Source organism: Heterodontus francisci, chromosome 15 (genome assembly GCF_036365525.1).
Source record: "Heterodontus francisci isolate sHetFra1 chromosome 15, sHetFra1.hap1, whole genome shotgun sequence".
Lineage (NCBI taxonomy): Eukaryota > Metazoa > Chordata > Chondrichthyes > Heterodontiformes > Heterodontidae > Heterodontus > Heterodontus francisci.
Genome location: NC_090385.1, coordinates 50,866,504 through 50,885,416, shown reverse-complemented (window position 1 = coordinate 50,885,416; position 18,913 = coordinate 50,866,504). Strand labels below are relative to the sequence as shown.

The 18,913-nt window shown below is 43.8% G+C and overlaps 1 protein-coding gene across 3 annotated transcripts in view; it reads right to left on the bottom strand.

Moving 5' to 3' along the window:
- Positions 1-18,913, bottom strand: part of nhsl2 (NHS-like 2) — a 367,839-nt gene that overhangs the window by 100,715 nt on the left and 248,211 nt on the right. The window contains exon 1 of one of the 3 annotated variants that reach the window (XM_068047528.1): positions 11,696-11,902. The exons of the other annotated variants lie outside the window; for them this stretch is intronic. Coding sequence (XP_067903629.1) covers positions 11,696-11,768 — 73 coding nt within the window. The 5' untranslated portion in view covers positions 11,769-11,902. Of the gene's footprint in view, positions 1-11,695; positions 11,903-18,913 lie in introns of those variants that run through there. 3 annotated transcript variants of the gene reach the window in all.

Genomic DNA, 18,913 nt, shown 5'->3' with positions numbered 1-18,913 from the left:
CAAAAATAATTGTGGCAGCAGCAGCACAGGACAAAGTACCAAGCCATGAAAAAGAAATTCTGCTGGCAGTGTTTAGTGCATTACATGGAGTGTACAATTTTAGTCTGAAAATGAATATCAATTCCATTGCAGTGACTGGGCTGCAAGTCGTTCTGCTCCAATCAACTTGCAAGTGACAAACTTTGAATACTCATGCTGCAGTTCGGGTTGCCAACTCTGATTGGATGTATTACTGGAGGTTTCATTGCATGTGATCCCATCTCCAACTGCCCTGCCCCCATCCTCCCGTCATTGGTTGTCCAACACCTCCATTCTTATGGCATTCTGCCTTCCCATGCTGACTGGAAGGGAAACAAACTTTTCATTACTGGATTGGATAATTCTTGGCTGTCAATCAATGATTAATACAGCAAAGAAGAAGGGCATTCAGCCTAACATGGCTGTGTTGGCTCTTTGAAAGAGCTATCCAATTAGTGCCACTCCCCTGCTCTTTCCCCATAGCCCTGCAGATTTTTCCCCTTCCAGTCTTTATCCAATTCCCTTTTTAAAGTTATTATTGAATCTGCTTCCACTACCAGTCAGTACATTCCAGATCATAACAATCAGTCATTTTTTATTCTTTCACAGGATGTGGGCGTCGCTGGCCAGGCTAGCATTTATTGTCCATCCCTAATAGCCCTTGAGAAGGTGGTGGGGAGCCGCCTTCCTCAACCACTGCAGCCTATGTGCTGTAGGTACACCCACAGTGTTGTTAGGGAGGGAGTTCCAGGACCTAGTGACAGTGAAGCAACAGTGATATATTTCCAAGTCTGTTTTCCCCATCTCTAATAACTTCATAACTAATAAATGAAACTTTTCAAAGAAAAGGAAACACACTTTTTAATGCCTTTATGATTTTTCTCCTGGGTTGTTTGCTACAATATCTTGGAAATTGATGTTTAATTCCTGGAGCCTCCAGGCCCAAACCCTCATTGCAATGCTGAACAAATATGTTAAATAGTCAAATAGCGCTAATGCAACAAATCTGTTCAATCTAATAGGCAAGTTATCAGCGTCCCTGAACTCTCATCAAACTCTGCATTTATCCCACTAGATGCTAACATCTAGAAACTGTTCCATTAAGGTAATGCTCAACCCACTTGCTGGTAGAGGTCAATATTCCCACTCTGTACCAATTAGCAACAAAGTAAAGAACAAAGATGGATCTTATATTTACATAGCATGCCAGAATACAGACAGCTACTGAAACCACTGCAGATATTCTAATTAATTTCCATTTGGAGGGTGACACCGTCATTTCTGACATCCCAAAATGCTTCATAGACTGTAATTCATATGAAGAGGGGGAGTTTATGAAAGTCAGAAAATACAGGACTAAGCACCGTTCTTTGGCTGTGACCAGCAGCTTCAAGAAAAGTGTGCCTTGTAGCTAAGGCACAAAGAGAGCATAAGTGTCAAAGGATGAGGCCATTCCCAACTAACATTTTTACTGTGGTTGTTGAACCCTGTAAGTGCATGCTGAAGGACAATATTTCACTTTTCTTCTGACACTCGCAAAATTCTTCATTTGCAACCAGCTATCAAGGATTTGAGTGACTGTATTGACTTGGCTGGCAGCCTCCTATCATTCTGCTGACTCTTGAAGGGAGATGTCCAGTAAAAAGCCAGCAGAATGGATGGAGGTTAACTTCAGCTTCAAATAAGACCAACCTCCTTTAGTGCACCTCCTGCAACAGAACCTCCAACTCTTTAACAACATAACGGTCAGGTGCTGCCCAAATGTATCTTCTGTGCCACTGTAAACAATTAGTCCAAATTGTTCATCTACATCAACATACATACAGCTTATTCATATATATCCACACAAGCAATGACTGTCCATACAGAATTATACCAAGGCTTAGAGGATTAAATTATGATGACAGGTTGCATAAACATAGCTTGTATTCCCTTGAGTTTAGAAGATTAAGGGCAAATCTATCATTTGTGTCTAAAATGTTGAAAGAATTTAATGGAGTAGATATGGGGAAGCTATTTCCTCTGATGTGGGAATAGGAGACATAATCTTAAAATAACATGTTGGTCATTCAGGGGCAATATCAGGAGGCATTTTACCACACAATGGGTATTAGAAATCTGGAACTCGCTTCCTCAAAAGACTGCATGCTAAGACAATTGGAATTTTCAAGACAGATAGACTTTTGTTGGATGAGGGTATCAAGGGATGTAGAGTAAAGGCAGGCATATGGAGTTCAGGTGCAGACCAGCCACGATCTATTTGAATGGCAGAGGAGGCTCAAGGGCATGAATAGCCTACTCCTGTTCCTATGTTTCATACATATCCATACAAGTGTTGATTGTCGATGCACATCCAGACAGCACAAACTCACACAAGCAGAGATTGCTCATACGCACCTGGCCAAGAAGAAATTATCCATACACATCCACATAAGCACAAATTTTCCATACGCCCACACAATCATCCATTTATCTGTAGATTATGCTTTAAACCATCTGATCAGGGCTGTAGTGGCAGATTATTTGTATAGAATTACCCAGTGACATTATGAAAGTCTGCTTCAGTAATCTCAGGATCAACACTGATTATGTTATTGAATTGGGGAGCAAGGGCATTCTGAACAAAATGCAGCTGGCCAACAGATATCTCCATAAGGCAGGCAACTCTCTCTCTCTCTCCATATATATATAACACACTAAGGGAGGGACTGAGAGATGCCAGTCCCTGCAGTTATCTGCCTAAGAGAAGGACTGAGAGACAACATTCATTGCAGATGTCTCCCTGAGTGAGGGACTGAGAGGCAATGCAGATATTTCTCTGCAGCACTAAAGCACACTGAACTTCCCAATAGTAGTTCAGAGAAATATTGGTCAGGCCTAAGGGAGGGACTGTGAATCCATGCACAATATTTCCCTGAGGGAAAGACTCAGGCCTTCCCTCATAACATTTAGGAATAGTATGAAAATAATTAAATGCAATTCCCCTTGAGATATACAACTGTTCACATCAAACAGAAACGGTTACTGGATTATACATTTTACAATAATTTCACATCCCCTATGATTCTTTCAAATATAATTGGAAGGGCTGGAATTTTTGAAATTTGACAGAACCCCTCAGGTAATTTTATTTTGTTCAAGTAATCTAACCAACATTGGAGCAGTACTGCATTAAAAAGCAGCATCGACAACAACTTGCATTTATATAGTGCCTTTAACATAATAAAATGTCCCAAGGTGCTTGACAAAATAAATCCAGCAATACTATTGTCCCAGCACTGTTTATTGCTCAAAGGGAGAAGATCGGAGATAGGATGACAGCAACACTATGTCAATTGGCAATTGGGCAACCTAAGCTCCCTGAGGGCAGACTCACTGAATCTACTCTTCATAGATTTTGTTATAATCTAGTGATGAGGCAAACAAAATTATTACAAACAATCAGACATATCAGCCTCAATTTTCTGCTGGAGTTACACTAGGTAACCAACATGAGTCCAGGAGAATACAACAGAACATTTCTTGTGAGCTGCTTTGTATATCCCTGTCATTTTCCAAAGTATTAAGCTGGAAGTGATGAGGTGGCATAGAGAACAGAGGAAATCTTCTTATTTGTGCTAAAACTTGCAGTGGTTTTATCCAGCCAGTTCTCTCCTGACTGTGATCCCACAGTTGTAGTTGTATCACATTGAGTGAGATCTTTTACTGACTGAAATCTGTTTAGCAGCTCAGTATGGGTAACTGGTTTCGGTGGCTCACATCCTCACTATTTACCTCAAATTAATTAGGGGAAAGATAAGCTAAGTCCTACTTTAAGAAGATGTTTCCTGCATATGTTAACTTCACAGTCATTGACATGTCATTTGTATAATGGTAAAAGGAGCACTGTTGTTATCTTAACCAGCCATCAATCACGTTTCGTGCAATGGCATTCGCAGTACATTACAAAGTCCTTCCATGCTCAATTGAGCTCACCAAGCAGCCTTTGTGTCATTAGTTCCTCTGTAATTCTTCAGCTGCTAAAAATACTTTGGAAAGATCACACTGGAGCAGGCCCAGTGGGATTCAAAATATTTCTGCACAGTGGGGGAACATGGTAGTTGAACCATGACAGTTCCTCAAAGTACTGTTCTTCACCATGGAAACTGCATCTGCCATGACAATGTTCTATTAATGAGGCATAATGTATCCGGAGTAACAGGGCATGCTGGGATACTGATGTACTGCATCAAAGCAGCAGGATGTGGCTCTTTGCATAATGAATTCCTAAACTCAGCCATAGTGACAGCAAACATGAAGGTACCTGTAAGTGATTAGGAGGGAATGTGGGAGGAGAGTCATGGTCGGAGGAGGGGGATGGAAGATTGGGGTAGGGGAGGCCCAAGATTTCTTAAGCAACTTTAGATTGTTTATAGCTGGTTTTATATGGCTACCATTTTTACAGGACCAGAATGTAAAACTGACTCCAGTTTTGGCACAAGAGCGAAAATTCCATTTCTTCATTGTACACTGGCAATGGCAGCCAAACAATTCAAGCTTTCACTTTGTATTTTGCTTTTGGACTCTAAGCAAGAGAAATGAATTTGGTACAAGGCTTCAAAGGTTGTTCAAAGAAGATATTTATCAGAAGTGAAAAAATGCAACCACAGATATTTTAGAAAAGTGCAAGTTTTTTAAAAATTCCTTTGACAGTTCTGAGAGTTTCCAGGCTCACCTTTGCTACCTCAATTGGGATGTAAAACAGATCACCTTATAAGCTACTTTAAACACAGTAAAACATTTTAAAATTCCAATTATCGCCGCTTCTTTTCTGAAGTGACCAACTCTGACTTGAGTAAAATCCCAAGGGTATCAGCAGCCCTAAGGCATCTCATTGAAAATGGTCATTCTTTATTAGTGAACTTATATAATGGGTGTTGGCAGGCTCTTTTCTCATGGGGAACATCATATTGGTTAACGTTTCCAGTGGAGACCCTTCGTCACCTGCCATCCATCCTGGATCTCATTTACATACTGACGTTGAGCTATGTATCCCCCGCTGCAGCTCACCAGTTCTGGGAGGGTGGGGAATTGGCTTACTCCCAAACTGAACAGGCCAACAGCTGAAGCCTGAGACAGGGAAGCAATTCTAGGAGGTGGGAGCCTTAGATAGGCTAGCAGCTGTCCGGAGATTCTTGTTATACAAGAGGTCTACTCCTGCTTCTCCTGGCTCCACCCACAAATAGAACATTTCCTGGTGTTTTAAGGACCACTGGTTAGGCTGCTCAGCCACTATTTATGCCTCAAAATTGCAACTCGATGTGCATATTGCAAGTTGCCTTCTGCCTGAAACAGGTGGGATCTCTGTCTGCCCATTTCATGCCCCTATCCACGATGGCAGTGACTGGAGTGCCAGTGTAAATTGTTGGGTAAGCTACTTGCCGCCATTTGCGGCTGCTACTATTCCATTTATGTCACTGGAGTTAAAATTGACCCTGATGACTTCAATCTGTCTGACAGGAATAAATGTGATTGTGATCCCAGAGAATTCCAACCCTTTCTGTGCCACATAGTCTGCCTTCCCAGAATTTGAACAGTTTGAACAAGATAATACAGTATTTTAAGAGATCTTTCAGATGTTACAGGGCAACAGGACAAGACAGTTTCAGGAATATGAAGAGTAAGTTTAGGATTCCTACACCAGAAAGTGCTCCTTTACGCAGATAGTGATTAATATCTGGGAACAGGTTTCTAGGAATGGTGAGTATAGCCCAGGCACTGTCCTGAGTGGCGTGAAACAGGGCTGTGTTCTCGCACCCACACTTTTTGGGATTTTCTTCTTCCTGCTGCTTTCACATGCGTTCAAGTCCTCTGAAGAAGGAATTTTCCTCCACACAAGATCAGGGGGCAGGTTGTTCAACCTTGCCCGTCTAAGAGCGAAGTCCAAAGTACGGAAAGTCCTCATCAGGGAACTCCTCTTTGCTGACGATGCTGCTTTAACATCTCACACTGAAGGGTGCCTGCAGAGTCTCATCGACAGGTTTGCGTCTGTCTGCAATGAATTTGGCCTAACCATCAGCCTCAAGAAAACGAACATCATGGGGCAGGACGTCAGAAATGCTCCATCCATCAATATTGGTGACCACGCTCTGGAAGTGGTTCAAGCGTTCACCTACCTAGGCTCAACTATCACCATTAACCTGTCTCTAGATGCAGAAATCAACAAGCACATGGGAAAGGCTTCCACTGCTATGTCCAGACTGGCCAAGAGAGTGTGGGAAAATGGCGCACTGACACGGAACACAAAAGTCCGAGTGTATCAGGCCTGTGTCCTCAGTACCTTGCTCTACGGCAGCGAGGCCTGGACAACGTATGTCAGCCAAGAGCGACGTCTCAATTTATTCCATCTTCGCTGCCTCCAGAGAATACTTGGCATCAGATGGCAGGACCGTATCTCCAACACAGAAGTCCTCGAGGCGGCCAACATCCCCAGCTTGTACACACTACTGAGTCAGCGGCGCTTGAGATGGCTTGGCCATGTGAGCCGCATGGAAAATGGCAGGATCCCCAAAGACACATTGTACAGCGAGCTCACCACTGGTATCAGACCCACCGGCCATCCATGTCTCCGCTTTAAAGACGTCTGCAAGCGCGACATGAAATCCTGTGACATTGATCACAAGTCGTGGGAGTCAGTTGCCAGCGTTCGCCAGAGCTGGCGGACAGCCATAAAGGCGGGGCTAAAATGTGGCGAGTCGAAGAGACTTAGTAGTTGGCAGGAAAAAAGACAGAGGCGCAAGGGGAGAGCCAACTGTGCAACAGCCCCGACAAACAAATTTCTCTGCAGCACGTGTGGAAGAGCCTGTCACTCTAGAATTGGCCTTTACAGCCACTCCAGGCGCTGCTTCACAAACCACTGACCACCTCCATTGTCTCTCGAGATAAGAAGGCCAAAGATACTGTACTTGAAGAGAGCTGCTGTAAATGGAAGATGGCAGCGATGGTAATCTGGAAAGGTGGAATCACAGTCGCTAAAGTCCTATTTTATGAGATCTCAATAGTCAGCTTTCTATTCTACTGTTGCTTTTGCCTACGTTTTTAAACTAAACCGGGATTAGCTCCTCAGATAGTTATCACGAGTGAGGTGATCTCAGGCAGCAGTTTAAAATAAGCAGACCTATTTTCAGGGTTCCAACTTTCTACATAATTTTATACACACCTGTCTAGAAATCCAGCAAGAGCTGAATGCAGCTTAAAATATGAAAATGGAGGGTAAAATCCACAACCCTGAAATTAAGAGTATGATGTGAAATTAAGTAATTACATTGAAAGTGCGGCAGGACCCAGGTTTGTAATGTAAACTGTAGCTGCACCAAACATTCCTTCATTCATATTGGAAGAAAAAATATGAAACTTGAGAGAGTTGCAAGTGTTAAAAGCACAGGATTTATTTACTGGAAGCCTGGTGGCATGCGCCTTTCAGAAGATTTACATTCTTTAAATACTTTTATTGCATTTTACTGAATTGTAGGTTCTACTGTCAATTAAGGTATTGAATGTTTTTAACCAGGAATCAGGGAGAAGAAAGTTTTAATCAATTTTTTTTCTTTTTTTTTAATTGCCTAACAGCAAATAGGGATTTAGGCCAAGTCTAAATGTATAATGTCAGGAGTGTTTATTCCAAATGCTGCCCCACTTCTGCACCAACTGGTTGTCCATTTCTCGGGGAGTCTGGGATCTGAAAGGTGGGAACAGCTGGGTTACAGCTCCTCTGATTTTACAAAAATGCATTTTAAATGATTTGATGTGGAGTGATGGTGCTGTAATTTTCAGACATAAATATATTAAACACAATAATAAAATACAAGCTGAAACCAGGGAAGACCAATTCCATAATATGTAAGGGAATACCCCCTAAAGCTGATCCAAATCAATTCATGCAATCTAATCATATCTCAGCACAATTTACAACTGTAAGTTGAATGGCAATGTCCACCATGACACACACTGCACTAAAACAACAGTCCCTCCCCACAAGCTCCCACAGTATGTATGACACAGTGTGGGGGGAATTTTATGGAGGCGACGGGGTCTTGGTCAGTGACTGGAGAGTCGGTGAGAGACCCGCGTTGCCTCCTTTGGGAAGGCCAACCATATCAAGAGCCAAGCAGGCACCTGAAAGACCACTGGCAGGCCTTTCGTGGGATCAGGACTCCAGGGGCAGGAAGTTTCACCCATCAAGAGCTGCCTGCCAATCAGAGGCCTGCAAATCTTTTGCTTGGCAACACCACTAAGGAGGTGGTGTCTGCTGCAGAAACGGCACCCACCAGAGGCCCAGAATCGCAGAGTGACCCAGGCCAGAGGTAAGTGATGGTGGGAGGGGTTCCGTGGGGTGTGGGTCGGAAGGGAAGGGATATAAGGGGGAGATTGGCAGCAAAGGCAGGGCGGTGGCTCTCAGCAGGTCCACTTTCCCAATGCTGGGTCCTTCAATCAGGTACTGAGTGCCTTTGAACAAGTGAACAACAAACCCCCACTCCCCCCCCCCCACCCCACCCTGGGAGACCACAAGCAACCCGCAGCGGTTTGCATATTGTGCTCCCCATGGGTTAATACCAGTGTAACGGGAAGAGGCCCTTAATTGGACATCAATTGCTTCGTAAGGGCCTCAATTGGCAGCGGGAGGGGGGGGGGGTAAGGCTGTCCACGGGCCTTCCTGCCATGACTTAATAGGGGTCGAGGCAGGAAAGTGGTGGGGTTCCCGCCTGCCACCATCCCGCCCGATTAAATGCCCTCCCTGCTTCCAAATTCGCCTCAGAGGAGAGCATAAAATATTGCCCTATCTATCGGGCAGGCATTTAGTCCAGACATGTAACATACCTCAGCGAATAACATACAAACTCTCATGGTATAAAACATGAGAGAGTTCCCCAATATGTTGCTGTCTTGCCATTAAAATCTAGTCACCTGTATCCTCTGTAAAAAAAAACTCCGTTACTTCATATGTAACACTCCTGACTGTTTATAAATCTCTACTGATGATCTGTTATTCACAAAGTAATAAACGCGGATATGAAATATATATATATATATATATATAGCATATGTTGTCTTCTCAAAAACTAACACTAGGCCATTTGTTATAGTTTATGCTTCACCACCATTTCTTTTAGTTTTTCAATTTTTGCTTCTTCTCTCCTGAGCTAATACATGCTGAAGCATGATTCCAGGATGCTGGCATACCTCCAGTACCTTGTCTCCATGGCTGTTTTTCATGTATGGTCCTAGTTAATTGAGCGTTGGAAGACTATTTGATCATAGGAAGCATCACAGCCACGCCCAATCCTGTTTTAACTGACAAAGACACACATTCATTTTCCAGAAGGCATTATTGAACAATGATCAAAGGGTGCGAACCATGGCTTGTATTTTTTTTCCCATTCCCAGTTGGAGCATCCTGACTGATGTCCTGGCTGGTATTAGACTGCTGACTGAATCCAGAACCTTCTGGTCTGCATGGCTTCTAATCACATCAGGGGTGCATTTACCCACTGAGCCATCAGGATAGCTACACCACACCCTGAACATTTCAAGCAATATGTTATTCTCTAGCTAACACATAGCCATCTGCTGTTTCATATCCACCACTCCCACTCTTACAGAACTCTACTGTATAAAGTTCTCAAACAATCTGTTACTCCGGCTGACATCTTGATAGAATTTCTTTACAAATTAATACAAAGCTTGTAATAATGCAGATCCACTAACACGTTCTCAATACCTCAAGTTCTTCCTCATAAAATCATTAATGCCCTATGAACTAAAGAAAAGAAAAGGACTTGAATTTCTGTCACATTTTTCACAAGCTCAGGACTTCCTAAAACACCTTACAGTCAACAAAGGCCTCCCCTGATGTCTCTGTTGTGAAGGCTCAACTATGCAGGTAGTAAGGCCCCAGATTTTATCTCTGGTCTGTGACAAGTTAGATGATCTCAGGCAGCAGTTAATATGCTACAACTGGCCTTTACACGCCTGAATAGGGAATGGAACATTGTTCCTGCTTGCTACTTAGTGACTGCTGTGGGAACAGCATGTGTGTCGATATCAGGTGAGCGCCAATTGAGCTTGATGATGGTGCCCACAGTGACCTGGACCTGCTGCATATGGAGCCATAACCAACAAGGAGGCAACACATTCACAAGAGGAGGAGGGTACGGGAGAAAATTAATGGGAAGAAGCCAATATCAGACTTACTCTTTGCCCATGTTATTCTTCATTTGGAAATGCTAACATGTGCTGAGATAAGGTTCCACAGTGACAGCCACTCTCCAATACTTTGCCTAAGTGACTATTCTTTTACAGAAGTCCAGACTATGAGTGTCGGTAGAGTATTCAACAGCATCATGGCCAAGCCTGATCCTGTTCTCACCTGACCTCAACATATGCAGATTTTAGAGTGTGGGTTACTGGAAACTAATGAGGAGCAAGACCCCAAACTCACCTAGCAACATCAAAGCCACATTAGCTAAGCTCAGTGCCAGTAAGAGATCAAACCATGGATGTTCTGAGTCCAAAGTGTGCATTATCACTGAGTAGTGCAGTTCCCTATAGGACCACAGCAGTAGCAACTTTAATGTCCTTCCATAAACATTCTGCTGTGTTGCTCTCCAATGATCAGTTTACCTTACAAACCCAGAACAAAGCGCAGCCTTGGACAAAATTGATGATAATTTTAATTTTTTAAAATTAAATTGATCATCAAAATATGAAATAATTGACCCAGCAAGGAGCTGATAGCAGTGATTTCTGTAATTGAATCACATCTTGCATTCTGCTGTCACAAGTTTACAATATCACTTGACACACCCCCCCATCATCACATCACGATTAGATTACAGTGTATGTTATCTATTCATGGCCATCCATTCATTATCCTGGATTTAATTTGGAAAACCTTTTAATTAGTATAACCATATTCAAGGTAATTCCAAGTTGTATTATTGTCAATTATAAGTGACTATGTGGCCACATTGGAAGTAATTTTGACTTTGTGCGATAGTGTTAATGGGTGATAGTGAATCGGCAGACTATTTTACATCTCCCATTGAAGTTCATAAAAATAAAAATGGGGAGAGATGTAAACTGGGCTGTCGATTCACTACCACCCATTTTACACTATTGACAAAGTCAAAATTTGCCTCATCCACTGTGAATGGAATCAAACAGCAGAATAAAATTCTAAGAGGAATGAAAAACACAGGATTCCTCTTCCCCCTAAGAAAGGGAGTTTACAAAAGGATCTTCACATTGGTACCAAGCAGATAGAGTCCAATTCATAGATTCTTCCTGATTTCTTATAACTACACAAATTGATTGGAAAAGATGCACTTGAGTAGGAAAGGGATACCTCAGATTCACAATCCAGTCTTAATTATCAGTGCATCCTGTGGTATGCCCCAAGAGCCGTTATTACAAACTGAAACCAGAATTAGGCAACGCACAGATTACAGCATGAAAGCATTAAGACTGTTACATGCACTGGATTTAAATACTGCCATTAAACATTATGCTATAAAGTGGAGACTGTCATCTTAACATGACTGATAGAGATTTAACCACATGATAAATTTAGTATTTTTATGTTAAAAATAAAATTCAGAATGCAGCACTCTTTTAGACTCTCACATTATGTCAGTCCTACCTCCCATATTGCGAGAAATGGTTAAGGTATTCGATATATACTCCATCTTCTCTGTATAAAGGCTCCACAGCATAACACCCAAGCCACCAGCATGTAAGAAACGTGGTTAACACACCATTGTACAATAGCAATCTAAAAGATCCCATTAGCTCACTCACAAAAAAAAAGACTAAACGGCAACTTCCCTTCAAATCTGTAGATTCGGGAACAGAGGAAGTGAGCAGGAACTCTCTGTTTTACTAAACTCACATCAGCCCATTGTCATAACTCAGTCCCCCTTCCTTCCCGCTTGTAATGTGCCTTCCTTCTCGAGGTTTTGCTGGGAGATATAACATGTTTTTACAACGACCCAGGCTGCGGCCAAGCTGTGTGAGATCTGCAGACTTTGTGAAGCCATGCCTTTCCTATTAGACAAGCTGAATAGCCAGCCCCCCACCGCCCCCCCCCCCACCACTCCCCCCACCGACCTGCTTCTCAAGCAAAGAATTATCAGCTACAGAAGCTTAAAGCAAACCTGGAACAGGCAGAAAGCACTAAATATGTTGCTTCAATTGGTGATACACGCTGTACAATCTAAACTCCTCACTAATGTTTTACATTTAAGCACTTCATAATCAAATTTTACCAACTTTCACTGATAAATTTCCAGATTATTAGAGGGTAGTGAATTGATTAAAAACTGCTTTCCTTCCAAACTTGAGGGAAAAAAATTCCCATTCATTTTTAACCAAAAATCAGGAAGTACGCACATCATATCTGTAATGTAAGGATATATGATGAAGAGCCCTTATACTGACCATTGTTATGCTATTAGCACAATGGATTCACTGCCTACAATGATCACAACATACTGTTCATCACACATACTTCAAAACTAAACTTCAGCATCAACTACTTTATATTTCAACAACACAGTATATTTATAAAGCACCATTTAACATAATGAAACATCCCAAGGTGCTTCACAGGAGCATTATAAAGCAAAATATGACACCGAGCCACAGAAGGAGATATTGTACCGGATTTTTAAAGCCCAATGAATGTGGGTGCGGAGGCAAGCGCGATTTGAATATTTAGAGGTCGGCACTGGGACCCGCCACCTCCAGAAAGTGACGCCGTTTTTAAAGGGAGATCGGAAGGGAGGGAACGGGTTGGGTGCACGCCTCCAATTAATTACATGTTGAGGTCAATGAAGAGCTCATTAGGAAGGGCCCTCCCCATCAGATCCTTCATGCACACCCGAAGTCTCGCCTCCTCCGCACAATGCCCCCGCGGTGGCTGTGGTGGGGAAGAGACGGTCGCCCACCTCCTCCTGGAATGTGTCTTCGCAAAGCAGGTGTGGAAAGAGATGCAGTGGTTTTTGTCGAGGTTCATCCCAAGCAGCTCTGTAACACAGGAGTCTGTGCTCTACGGGCTGTTTCCAGGGACGCACACCGAGACAAACATCAACTGCTGCTGGAGGACTATCAATTCGGTGAAAGACGCCCTTTGGTCTGCCCGAATCTTGCTAGTCTTCCAGCGCAAAGAGTTGTCCACCACCGAATGTTGCAGACTGGCACATTCCAAGGTCCAGGACTACGTGCTGAGGGACGCACTAAAGCTTGGGGCAGCCGCCGCAAAGGCTCAATGGGGAAAGACCACAGTGTAAGGTCCACCCACCAGCTGAACTGAGGGGCTGGATCCATGGGAAACCCCTCGGACTGTATCGTTAATATTTTCATTTGCTGTAAATGTAAAACTGTAATTGGCATGACAATTGTGAAATGGAAGGGTTCTGAAGAAACTCATGATAGTATTGAAGGAAACTGATCTCCCTTGCAATGTTTGTATTTTTTGGTGCTGTTTGAAACTGTTTGGCAATGTAATTTTTACAGATTTTTATGAATAAAGTATATTTTGGAAATAAAAAAAAATGAAGAGCTCATTAGGCTTGTCAGCAGCAGGTTATAATTTTCAAAGGCTGGGAACATACTTTTCTATGGTTCTATGTGGGGAACACGACAGAATCTTCAGGGCATGAACACAGCTGGGAGGATGGGGGCTATGGGAAGGACTGATTAAAAGACTGCAGAGGCCCAGAAAAAAAGCTCAGCTGCTTCAAAAGTGCCACAGAGTGGCCATTGCTGCAATTGTAAGACTCTCTTTTCTCAGTGGTGAGTGGCAGGAAACCAGAGAGGGACGTGGGGCCGCTGGCATCACTTGGACACTTGAGGTTGGCAGGGGAAGACCTGGTAAACATACACAAAGCCCAGCTGAGGGAGTTCAGATGGGAACAAGCTCAGCAAAAATTTATCCCAGGGCGACACAGTGGCGCAGTGGTTAGCACCGCAGCCTCACAGCTCCAGCAACCCGGGTTCAGTTCTGGGTACTGCCTGTGCGGAGTTTGCAAGTTCTCCCTGTGTCTGCGTGGGTTTCCGTCGGGTGCTCCGGTTTCCTCCCACATGCCAAAGACTTGCAGGTTGATAGGTAAATTGGCCATTGTAAATTGCCCCTAGTGTAGGTAGGTGGTAGGAGAATGGTGGGAATGTGGTAGAGAATATGGGGTTAATGTAGGATTAGTATAAATGGGTGGTTGTTGGTCAGCACAGACGCGGTGGGTCAAAGGGCCTGTTTCAGTGCTGTATCTCTAAATAAATTTTTAAAAAGGACTCGATGAGAAGGATGAACCACCCATGGTTAACAAAGGCGGTCAAAGAGAGTATCCAATCAAAAACTAATACACACAAAGTGGCGAAAACTAGTGGTAAGCCAGAGGATTGGGAATTTTTTAGGAAACAGAACTGGATGACCAGAGAGCTAATAAAGAGGGAGAAACTTGATTATGAAAGTAAATTGGCAAGAAATATAAAAACAAACAGCAAGAGCTTCTACGGGTATATAAAAAGAGAGAGTAGCTAAAGTGAGCATGGGACCCTTGGAGATGCGACTGGAGAATTGATAACGGGGAACAGGGAAATAGCCGATAACTTAAACCAGTATTTTGCATCGGTCTTCATGGTGGAGGACACTATAAACATCCCACAAATATCAGATAAGCAAGGAGTTAATGGGAGGAAAGATCTTGAAACAGTCTCTATCACGAGGGACAAAGTATTTGACAAACTAATGGGACTAAAAGCAGACAGGTCACCAGGACCTAATGGCCTACATCCAAGGGTTTTAAAGGAAGTGACCGCAAAGATAGTGGAGGCATTGTTTGAAATATTCCAAAACTCACTGGATCCCAGGAGTGTCCCAGTGGATTGGAAAACCACTAACATGATGCCCCTGTTCAAGAAGGGAGGGAGACAAAAAGCAGGAAACTATAGGTCAGTCAGCCTAACATCGGTCATTGGGAAAATGCTAGAGTCCATTATTAAGGAAGAAAGCAGGACATTTAGAAAAATTTAATGCAATCAAACAGAGTCAACATGGGAAAGCATGTTTGACAAATTTGCTAGAGTTCTTTGAGGATGTAACAAGCAGAGTGGATAAAGGGGAACCAGTAGATGTAGTGTATTTAGATTTCCAGAAGGCATTCGACAAGGTGCTACATAAAAGATTGTTGCACAAGATAGGAGCTCACGGTATTGGAGGTAATGTATTAGCATGATGTGAGGATTGGTTAACTCACAGAAGACAGAGAGTCGGGATTAATGGGTCTTTTTCAGGTTAGAAAGACGTAACTAGTGGAGTGCCACAAGGGCCTCAATTATTTACTATCTATATTAATGACGTGGAGGAGGGGGCAGAATGTAATATATCCAAATTTGCTGACGATACAAAAATAGGTGGGAGGGCATGTTGTGATGAGGACATAAGGAATCTGCAAGGAGATATAGATAGGTTGAGTGAGTGGTCAAAAACTTGGCAGATGGAGTTTAATGTACAGAAGTGTGAGGTCATGCACTTTGCTAGGAAGAATCAAAAGGCAGACTATTATTTAAATTCAGAGACTTCAAAAAAGTGCAGCACTGAGGGATCTGGGTGTTCTCGTGCATGAAACACAAAAAGTTAGCATGCAGGTGCAGCAAGTAATTAAGAAGGCAAATGGAATTTTGGTCTTTATTGCTCGCGAGTTGGAGTTTAAAAATAGAGAAGTCTTGTTACAATTGTACAGGGGGTTGGTGAGGCCACACCTGGAGTACCGTGTATTTATACTGTATTTAAGAAAGGATATACTGGCATTGGAGGCAATTCAAAAGAGATTCACTAGACTGACTCCTGGGATGAAGGGGTTGACTTATCAAGAACGGTTAAACAAGTTAGGCCTTTATTCATTAGACTTTAGAAGAATGAGGGGTGATCTTGTTAAAACGTACAAGATTCTGAGGGGGCTTGACAGGGTAGATGTTGAGAAGATGTTCCCACTAGTGGGGGAATCTCGAACTAGGGGACATAGTTACAGAATAAGGGGACACTCATTTAAAACTGAGATGCGAAGGAACTTCTTCTCTCAGAGGGTAGTGAATGTCTGGAATTCCCTACCCCAGAGAGTTGTGGAGGCTAAATCACTGAAAGTATTGAAAGAGGAGGTAGATAGATTTTTGAAGCATTGGGGAGTTGAGGGCTATGAGGAGCTGGCACGAATAAGGAGTTGAGGTCTGGGGCAGATCAGCCATGATCTTATTGAATGGTGGGGCAGGTTTGAGGGGCCAAATGGCCTACTCCTGCTCCTATTTCTTATGTTCTTATGACACTGGACAGAGAAGACAATTGAGCTTCAGCAGATGCAACCTTCTGGACAGCAGGAGGCCAGAGGAGCATAGTGGGGGGGGGGGGGCGGGGGGGGGGGGGCGGGGGGAGCGGCTGCAAGGGACGAAAGTGCTACATCGGGTGCACAGCCCAAGAGTCAGCTACGTGCAAATGACAGAGTACCAGAGCCTATCCAGGCAGATGAGCTCAGACCTGTCTGCTCTGATCCACAATGACCTGAGGCCTCACAGCCCCCATAGCAGTCCCTTACCTGCAGCCATCAAGGTCTCCGTCGCCCTAAATATCTATGCAACCATGTCGTTCCAGGGATCCGCTGTGGACCTAGGAGGCACCTCTCAGTCGGCAGGCCACTGATGCCATTTTCAGATGGGCTGGGACTACACCCACTTTGACACAGATGGGCCTGCGCTGGCACAGAGGGCGTTGGGTTTAGCTTCCATCGCTGGATTCCCCCAGGTTCAGGGCATCATCACTTGTGCCCATGTGGCCGTCAAGGCGACTGGCCAGTGAAATCCATCAACAGGAAGGGCTTCCAACCCCTCAACATCCAAATGGTCCATTACCACAAGAGCTTCATCTATGTGTGCATCTGTTTTCCTGGCAGCTGCCATGACTCCTTCATCCTCCATCAGTCGAGGCAGCCTCAGATCTTCACTCCATCAGCCAAAGTGCATGGATGGATCCAAAGGGATGAGGGAATTCCCTTGACGAGATGGCTGCTTACCCCTCTACGAGAGCCCAGAGAGGCATAAAGACAAAACAACCAATGCCACCTGCTCAGCAGGCCAAATATTGAGCAGGCTATCGGGTTTCTGAAGATATAATTCCGATGCCTGGAATGGTTGGGTGGTGCCCTCCTGCAAAGGTCTCTGGCATTATGGTGGTCTGCTGTGCTCTCCATAGCATGGCCCTTCAGAGAGATGTGGAACTTGAGGACAGTGAGGCCCTGGAAGGAGACAGCTCATCGGGGGGGGGGTGGGGGGAGCAGGAGGCAAGAGAGGAGGAGGAAGAGGAGGCGGTGGGGGATAACACTGAACAGAGAAGTGCCCCTGCTGCACGATGAGGTGGCCCACTCCTGCCACCCTCTGGAAAGAGGACCGCCACCCTCTGGAAAGAGGACCTCCCTCCTCTTCCTCATGGTCTCTAGCATTAGATCCAGGTGGGCATCAATGAAGCAAGCTTCTGCCCTGCTCCTACTCCTAGTGTCAGGCCTCCATCTCCCCTGTGACATCTCGCTTCCCTCTGTGCTGTGGAAAGCAGATCTCTCCCTCAGACCAACAAGCAGCCTCAGTGATGGTTGCCGTGGGAGTCTACATGAGCCCCACACTTGATTTGACCCACCGTCATTTTTCAATCCCACTGGCTTTAAGAGGAGAGGAAACCTGATTCCATACCAATTAAAGACTTTCCCACTTGAAAATTGCAATCTGAATCAGCTTCCCATTAGGAGACAGGTTTCTGACCAAAAGCCAGACCCAGTTCATGTTTCCTACCTCCATAATGAAAATTCAGCCTATTAGGTCAACTGACCTGAAGTTTGATCAAAGAGGGAGGTTTTAAGGAGTAGCTTAAAGGAGAAAAGCGAGACAGAGAGCTGTAGGGAGGGTATTCCAGATCTTAGGGCCAAGATAACTGAAGATGTGGTGGTAGAGCGATTAAAATCAGGGATGCACAAGAGGCCAGAATTAGAGGAGCACAGATATCTCTTGGAGGGTTGTGGGGCTGGAGCAAATTACAGAGATAGGGAGGGGTTTTGCCATGAAGGGATTTGAAAACAAGGATGAGAATTTTAAAATTAAGATGTTGCTTGACTGACAGCCAATGTAGATCAGTGAGCATAGGGGGTGATAGGTAAATGGGACTGTGCAAGTTAAGACTTGGACAGCAGAGTTTTGGATGATCTCAAGTATATGGAAGGTAGAATATGGGAGACCAGCCAGGAATGAGTTGGATAGTCAAGTCTAGTCAACCAGACTTTAAAAATATTTGTGCTTCATACTATAATGATGATGTGATACTTCAGTTATAAATTGAAGCTATCATCATTTTGTAGTACAGTCTGTTCACAAATACCATGAAATATATTTTACTGCTATTGACAGTTTTTTGTGATCGTGGAAACCTACATTACTTTGGGAACTGTCACTAAGGCCCATAAAAGTATACTGTATATTAACTGTGTAAATAATTGAAGGGTGTCATTTAATTTATTTGTAACTTGTTTGTCTTTTGCTTGTTTTCTCGAGGTTTCGTGATGGTCAAAATAAAAGCTGATTTTCCCCAAAGTGACCCTGGTTTTTAGGCTCTAACTTCCCCCCAATTTTCTATCAATTTTGATACTTGAGCTAAAGGGCGAGAAATTCGTTATGACCCGTTATCGAGCAAGTGGATCACGGTTTGTGACCTGCCTGTACCCATTGCTGTTAAGGCAGGCAGCACACAAACTTGGTGCTGCCTCTTCATTTCCCTATTGTAGTGTTGATCCGAACAGGACTCACACTGCCAGCTGCCTAAGTGCTTAGC